We start from the raw sequence: 8,507 nt of genomic DNA on the forward strand, positions 1-8,507 counted from the left end.
TGGAATGTGAGTTCAAAAGAGGTTTAACCAGCTGATATCGATCCCATCCTGATGCTCCTCATCCTGTCTCACCCCACAAGAGCGTGTTAGAGCCGCAGCCAGGTCAGAGGGTCCACACAGCAAAGCAGGTTCCTGAATGTCACAGAAAATCACACAAATTGCCTTTCATAACTTTAAATTTGCTCTAGGGCATCATGTTGGAAGTTAACATATGCATTCCTATTGTACTTAAGCATTATAAAACTAGCCGATTATGAAATCCCCATCCTGGTACCTGCACGTGTCTTCAAGTGCTCCTACCATCCCCAACATGCATCGCAGATTAGATAATCCTAGTTTTGTAATTGTTTTCCCTCGTGTAGACAAGACCTCCCCTTCTGATGCCTGGTGACCTGGAGCCTTTAAAAAGCACCTCGAAGGCACCCGGTTACAGGAGATCTCTTAACTGGGAGATTTTACCCTTTGGAACCATGCCAGTGTCGGATGAGACCTTTGCTCTGGTGGCCCCGGCCACCATGCCCCAGAAGCCCCGTCAGACAGACTTCCAGCTGGTGCGAGTCAAGAACACATGGTACCGCATCAAGAAAGGAGAAGCTCTTTCTGACTGCAAGGATGAGATAACTCTCTCTGAAGCAAAAATGTAAGTACAGGAGTCCATGTTGCTCATTGACGACTGTGTTGGATGGTTCTGGCTAGCCAAACTGCATGGTCTCCCTGGTGGGATGCATCTCAGACAGTAAAACTATCTTGTATGTGGCTTAAACCCACCATTTCATGCACAACCCTGTGAAAGTGAGCTTCAAAATGTGTGCAATATGGCAGCACAGGTATTTGCTGTTCTCCTTGGCATAACCTGGCTAAGGTACAAAGGGACTTTTATCAACAGTTTCGATTTTTATAGATGGAAAGTTTCTTTAAACTTCTAAAGAGCTTATGCAGGGACTTCAGTGCTCCACTTGGGCTTTTTTTTCCCTGTATGTATACGAAACCTTTGTGTGCAGAAGCTCATGCACAGGCATGGGAGAAGGATGCATTTATACAGATGGCTGCAGATAAATGAAATGCCTAGATAGGAAAAATAAACACAGTAGGTCATTGACAGGAGCAAAAGCCATACTACATCTCTCAGACTGTAGAAGTCACCCTAATGCTGCTTCAGACAGAGGAGACAGACAGATTTCCCCCAGAAAGACATTCGGCTCTTTTCTGATATTATATCTCTCCAGCTAATAACCCTTTAATTACAGGATATTCCTTTACATGAGTGCATGGAGCCCTGTTTGTAATGCTGGTCTTCCTTAATACAGCTACCTTTTGCACGTCAGAAGTTTTCTAGCATTTGTCATACTCAGGCTTTAATGCCTCAAGTCTCACTCTCTTCTCAGTCAGGTCAGAGGGATCTTCACCAGCACTGGCCATGGGCAGCAGCTGCACATGAGCGTTGCCCAGGCAGAGCTGCAGGAGATAGAATAGGACTTTAGCAGACCCAAAGGTGATCTGCTGGACTTCAGCCAATTGCGGGATGAACCTAGGGCCCAGAGCACACCCAGACAAATCCTCCGCTAACACATGCCTCAACAAGGCTACGTTCAGCCTCAGGTTCACTACTATCTTCATTGCAATGGGTGCCAGTTGTGCCATCCAGCATCTATAGCTGATTCCAACAACTAACATTCAAAGTCATCCTGTCTCTTAGAAGGGTCACATATGAGAGACGGGCACATGTGAACATAAAGTACAGCTCTAAGGTATATATATTTTGTGCATTAAAATGTAACATGATGGTGGTTTTTTGTAATATTGCATTTTAAAAGCTCAGAAGAACTTTTATGGAAGATATAAATCCTCACTGTTTAACATTTAACAAGGTTAGGGCCAGAAAGCAGAGAAGCATCTATTTAGACCTATTAAGAGAAAGTTCAGGCATGTGGAAAGAAACTGGGCACGTACAGAAAGCTGATTATCCAATAAGCCATCTGCTCATTCAAAAACAAAAAAAACAAAGATTCGTGGAAACTTTCAATTTTTACCCAACTGCAGCTCAAGAAGAGGTCTTATATAAAATATATTTGGCAGCTTTGCTCTAAAATAAAATAAAATATTAAAAAAATCATTCACTTCCCAACAGGAGTTGGAAATGAATGAATGGAAAGGAAAAAATCATTTGTTTCTCCAGCCCTTCATGCTCTCTGTTTTATCATTACCATGTAGAAGTTCAGCCATTTGACTGTTCTCTAAGATGGTGGAGTGTTTCTCCAGTGCCAATGCAATAGGGCCCTGACACCCAGGAAACGTGTCCCACCCTTGCAGCCCCACACTTTTGTAATGCACAGGGAGGTGACTCCACACTCCCCACCCCCAGTTACATATTTTAACTAGTTCAGACATGCAAAGTAGAAAAGAGGAATGTTATTATTTCAAACCATGTTTTCTGATCTTTGCCAGTGGTGAATGTGTCTCTGAAGGTGGGATTTCCTGGACAATTGAAGCTCCCATCTATTTTTGCTACAAAGTGGTAGAAACATACAATATTCTGGATCCTTCTAACACTACTCTGCTCTGGGGTCACATCACTGACCCCCAGCAACTAGAGCTAGCCACTAGTGGCAAAAGGAAGTTGAGGCGCTTTATTGTCATAGATGAAGTCGTTGATGAACTTTATGGCTCCAAAGTCAGAGAGTACTTTGAAGAGAATAACGTTCAGCACAAAATCCTCGCCCTGCCTACCACTGAGGAAACAAAATCCATGGACCTGGTCTTGAACATCCTACAAGAAGTCCAGAGCTTCAGCATCGACAGGCGAACTGAGCCCATCATCGCCATCGGAGGAGGCGTCTGCCTGGACATCGTAGGACTAGCTGCGTCACTCTATAGAAGACGTACTCCTTACATTCGGATCCCAACAACCCTCCTCTCTTATGTTGACGCCAGCGTGGGGGCGAAGAATGGGGTGAACTTCCTGCAGTGTAAGAACAAGCTTGGGGGCTACACGCCCCCAGTAGCTAGTTTCCTGGATAGATCCTTCATTCAGAGCATCCCTCGGCGACACATCTCCAATGGCCTTGGTGAAATTTTAAAGGTATGAACTTTTGCAACTGACGTTTTCAAAACTGAAATCATAGAATCATAGAACAGTTTGGGTTGAATAGACCCTCAAAGCTCATCTAGTCCAACCCTCTGCAGTGAGCAGGGACATCTTCATCTAGATCAGGTTGCTCAGAACCCCATCCAGCCTGGCCTGGAATGTTACCAGCATCTACCCCCTCTCTGGGCAGCCTATGCCAGTGTTTCACCACCCTCATTGTTTAAAATTTTTCCTTATATTTAGTCTGAACCTATCACTTTTAGTTTGAACCATTACCCCTTGTCCTGTTGCAACAGGCCCTGCTAAAAAGTCTGTCTCCATCTTTCTTGTATGTCCCCTTTAAGAACTGAAAGGTCGCAATGCCGGTAAGATATCCATCAGCATCTGTGGCATTGTACAAACTGCCTTACAGTAGCAAGGCTGGCCCATTGAGGCTGCATGGGGACTTTCAACTCTCATTAAACCTATATATGTTCTTACAGCTGCTAAATTTGTTAGAATATCCCTTACATGAAGTGCATAGTGCTAACTCCACAGAGTGAACTCCAAAACTCAAGCGCAGACGTAGACACAGCACAGCCAGGAAAGGAAACATCTTCCCATTAAGGCTGATCCATGGCATTCTAAAATGAACTGCTGGCAGAGAATTTGAGGTTCATTATACTGGGGATTAGTAATCTGCAAGATCATTTGTACCTACCTCGCAGGCTATGTTGAGTGCAGTCAATCAATCTCCTGTGAGACAAATTCTACTTCTAAAATTACCTGGGAAGTGCACAGTAAATGGTTTTATGCCTGAAGAGCTTTGAAAACTTTTGATAAAGCAGAGTTCAAGCTATTAAAGTGTATTAGAGATGAGTTCATCAGTAGCATCTTTCAGTGCTTACATAGTGGGAACTCCCCAGGATATCTGGAGGTTCCTGGCAGGCACTTGGAAACCCATAGGTCATCATTCCCCACTACAGGAAGGGGCTAATCCCTCAATCAGGGGGTGAGAAAACACATACTTGTAACAATTAAATCACTTCTGAACCCTCATATTGCCATGCTTTCCTATAGTCCGTTGCCCAAAATGAAATTCCAAGGATTAGATGAGAGTTACCTTGGGGATGCCCACCATCCAGTCCCTGTCCTGGGGGTGGTCACCATTCACCTCAGACAGTCCCGAGTTTCCTGCCAGGCACAAAAATAGCCAAAGCTCATTATGAACCGCCTGCTGGGGTACTGGAGTGTGTAGCAAGCTCCCAGCATGGTCAGAGTTGGCTAGTAGCAAGAGAACTTGTCCATCAGCGCTCCCATCATCTCTGCCATTGTACCAGAGCCCCACTGGGCATTCACACACTGCTTTTTGCATATGTCTTCTTTTACCATAGCTGACAAAGTGTCACAGCACCAGGTCACATTTCCTAGAGACCTGAAGATACACCAAACTGGTGAATCCTCCCTACTCCTACAGTCCCATATACATGCTAACCAGGAACTGTGTCTACAGAAACATTTTTGCATGTTACAGAGGTAAAAATTGCGCATGTACCAAGCATGTAGGTATTTCTTTGTTAGTGGATAACATGATATTGTAGTCCAGCCTATTGAAACACTCAAGTTTTCAACAGCACATACAAGGATCACATCATGATCTCTAATTACCTCTTCTGTTCTACCCTAGATGGCACTCATGAAACACAAAGGGCTGTTTGACCTGCTCAAGAGTCATGGGAAATATCTGCTGGACACCAAGTTCCAGTCTTACAGTGGCTCTGCTGACCACGGAGACGCTGCACTGCAGACTACCAGGATTGCCATTGAAACCATGTTGGAAGAGCTGGCTCCCAATCTCTGGGAGGATGACCTGGACAGACTGGTTGATTTTGGTCACCTTATAAGCCCAGAGCTGGAAATGGTGAGTGACAGACTTTGTATTTCAGCATCTCGTTTAAAAAAGAAACAAACAAGAAAAATGTTTTCATTGAGCAGCATGAAAAGTTTGTGCAAGTGAGCCAAGCTAAACTCCAGGTTCGCATATTACCTCAGATCACCCAACACACCCAGCCTGGTCCTGTTGGACAGAGATGCCCTTCCCTGCCCCGTTTCCCCCACACCTCTGCCCATGTTTGTTATTCAGATCACAGGCGCGTTTTGCTTCTTACCAGACAGTTACCAAAGCAGATAAACGACCAGATTACAGCGAAGCTTTTAGAAATCACCAACATGAACTATGACAGTGCAAAGGCATGGAGAGCATAGGCTGTATTACCTGGGAGAAATTGCCACTGAGGAATAAGGTAGGGGGGATTAGACCTTGTGCAAAATTCAGAGCTCTTATCTCCAGCCCATGGTGTTCTTCATCTGTGATTTGAATAGGGAGAGAATTAGATCCTGGATCCCTATGGGAGATTTTACATGCAATTAGTCACTTGTAAAAGAGATCACATTCTTCAACCCATAAATCACAAGATGCTAACATCCAGTGAATCTGTACTTCTGCTGTGAGCTGAATGTCAGTTTTCACAAGTACTTTTAGAAAAAGCCTACTTATTTACTATTTGTCAACCCAAACCTTTTCCCCACCCACCTTTGCTCTGCTTCAGAGGGTTTTGCCATCACTGATGCACGGAGAAGCAGTGAACATCGACATGGCATTCATGACATACGTTGCCTATGCACGGGGGCTCATCACTGCCGAGGAGAAGGAGCAGATCATCCAGTGCATGAAGGGTCTGGAGCTGCCGGTCTGGCACAGGGGCTGCAGCTGGGCCCTCATCAAAAGAGCCCTGACGGAACGCCTGAAGCACAGCGGGGGACAGACCCGGATGCCGCTCCCCACCGGCCTCGGCGTTGCAGGTACTGGGGGAGAGGGACACCAGGGTCCCCTGGGAGTGGGTGCTCGGGGGACAGTGGTAACCCAACACACTGACCTGCTGGAAAACCTGCTTTGCGATTCTGCAGTTACATGTTTTTGGTGTTACTTGTGCTTTTCTTAACATCCCAATAAACCTGTCAAGATACAGGATCCTTCTGATTAGACTGAGGTCTAATTAATTGCTTTATGATTGACCAATTCACTTTGTAAATGTGTTTGCAAACCAACAGTCTAAACACAGTTCTCTGACAGACAAACCGATAATGTCATAAGGAAAAACAATTCCTTTGTTATACTTGAAAATATTTGTTAAATAATCCTTGGCAAAAAGAGGTTTAATGTGTTACTGTGCCTAGAACAAATACTTGAAAACTAAACAGTATCTGTTCAATAACTGGGGTGAAACACTCATAAGACTTTAAAAAACAAAACAAAAAAACCCACCAAACAAAAAAACCCAACCCCTAACACAGAAGCAATGCATGGAACCAGGCTGTGATCTCTTGCGTCAGGATCCATCCAGACTACATGGTGTTTCAAAAAGATGGACCCGATTTGCAATCACTACATCTCTGAAATTGTGTCCATCTTTATGAAGCACATTCTATTTCCATGAAGCTCAGTCACTACACAGTCACAAGAAAACAGACTCTCATAAACTGGAGGAGCTACTCCCCCAGCTACTGAGGTAATGCATGCAAGCAGGAAAAGCTTTTTGGGATGTCAAATTAACTGCAAGTCTCATTTTACAGAGATATTCAATGACACTAGTGAAGAGACTCTGGAAAGAGCGTACAAGCTGTGGGTCAGGGACTGCAGGACGGTGCTGGAAGAAGAACCAGCTGCCTTCTGAGAGCTGCGACCCTGGCTGAAGGTCCTGCCCCACGTGTGGAGCTGTTCGACATTGTGAGTGGGCAGGACTGAGTTTTAAATGAGATAACTGTAGCACCCCTGAAACCTCTGTACAGCCCAGAGCTGTGCGGAACAAGAACAATATTGGTATCTGACCTGATTTACCTCTTTTGATTGCTCTTGAATTTGTTAGTGCTCAGGAAGCGATTGCTCAGAAGTAAAACCACCAAGTGTCCATAGTGTAGTTTGTAGCAAGCTGTCTCCTTTGGGGGAAAGGGTGGGCATTTATTCATTAATTCGATTAAGCCCACCAGGGGACAGCCATAGCCTTGCATAGGACTATCCCTCCATGGCTTGTGGTTGGACCACTGAAATCAATAGGTGTATCTGGCTCACAGACCATGTAAAAGAAGTGGAGCATCTTGATGGCACCATGCAAAATCTCAATGCTATATAAAATGTTTGAAGTGGGTTATCTCCCTCACTGGTTTTCGCATTTTGAGTTGTTCTTGTTTTTCAAGCTCATTCAAACTAGCAAAAAAAGCACCTTTGCTCCCAGTGTAAGGGAACGACACACCCCGATTATAGGCACTGCCATACAGCCACAGACCAGCGGGTACCACTGCTGTGAAGCACGATGGGAGCTGTATCTTGACAGCATGGCAGTCCTATGTTTTGGGATTCTTAGATATTGAGGATGTGCTGGCAAGACTCATTCTGTTGCCAAAATGTATAGTGGTGGTTTTACTGTGTAACCTCTGCAAGCCACCAGTGTGACAAACATGGTACTATTTGCATCAGCATGTTCTCTGAACAAGGCTGAGCTCCAGGCAGCTCCTGGGTAACCCCATAGAGCATCTACCAGGGGCCTCCTCATTCCTGACTGGCTGGGGCTCCTCGCCCATTGCAGTGTTTTCCAGGTAGATAAGGTCAGCTGGGGGAAAGCCAAGAGAAATCAGGGGACACCAAGGGAGGTTATAATCTTTAAGAAGCCCCAGAGCCATGTCTCAGGATCCTGGCAGACACAGAGCAGGTTATCTATCAGAAGCTGACCACAAAAAAATGTAAAGACAATTTCAACCTTCCCCATGGAGGCTGAATCAAAGGAATCACAATCAACAAACAGCTTTTGAATTATTTACAGCATTATTATATTTTTTTCTTATGCCATACCAGTTTGTGCTGATGTGCTGGCTTCTGTTTTGCTGAAGTAATAAAAGCTATTGAAACCAGAAAACTTGTAAAATAATTATTCTATTGCTGCATACAGTGCATGTCTGTGTACATTTGCATGTGCTTGAGAGACAGAAAGACACTGAAAGAATGAAGACTAGAACTGACATAAAAAAGCCCTTTTCCTCTTGAGCCTGGAGAAGGCGTGCTTGCAAGCACACAAAAACCCTTCCCTGGCCCTTCTCCAGAGCCAGGCATTTCTGCAGCTTCAGGATGGGGTTTCACACAGATGGTACCACCCTTCCAAGCAGACCTTTCATAGGCCCCTCACAGAAAATAGCAGAACACCACATCCTCAGAGCCACAACTTCCCATAGAAACAATCTCCTTAACCCCCAAGTTAGATAAGCCCAAGGATATCAATGAAATTTTGCCTTTTTTCCAGACAGTCAAATATAGGTTCATTCAGCCGGATTCTGACAGCAGCCACTGAGTAGGGGAAGCATCGCTCCCGCTCGCAGGGAAGCCATCTGCACC

General features: G+C 44.8%; 1 protein-coding gene across 1 annotated transcript; it reads left to right on the forward strand.

Annotated features, from left to right (window-relative positions):
- The first annotated feature begins 380 nt into the window (after positions 1-380).
- LOC136105589 (2-epi-5-epi-valiolone synthase-like) lies at positions 381-7,984 on the forward strand. Its single transcript, XM_065845230.2, has 5 exons — positions 381-640; positions 2,446-3,079; positions 4,752-4,985; positions 5,674-5,926; positions 6,698-7,984. The coding sequence occupies exons 1-5, from the start codon at positions 381-383 to the stop codon at positions 6,796-6,798; spliced, it is 1,482 nt and encodes a 493-aa protein (XP_065701302.1). The 3' UTR covers positions 6,799-7,984.
- Positions 7,985-8,507: the final 523 nt, after the last annotated feature.

The sequence above is a fragment of the Patagioenas fasciata genome, chromosome 10 (assembly GCF_037038585.1).
Source record: "Patagioenas fasciata isolate bPatFas1 chromosome 10, bPatFas1.hap1, whole genome shotgun sequence".
NCBI lineage: Eukaryota > Metazoa > Chordata > Aves > Columbiformes > Columbidae > Patagioenas > Patagioenas fasciata.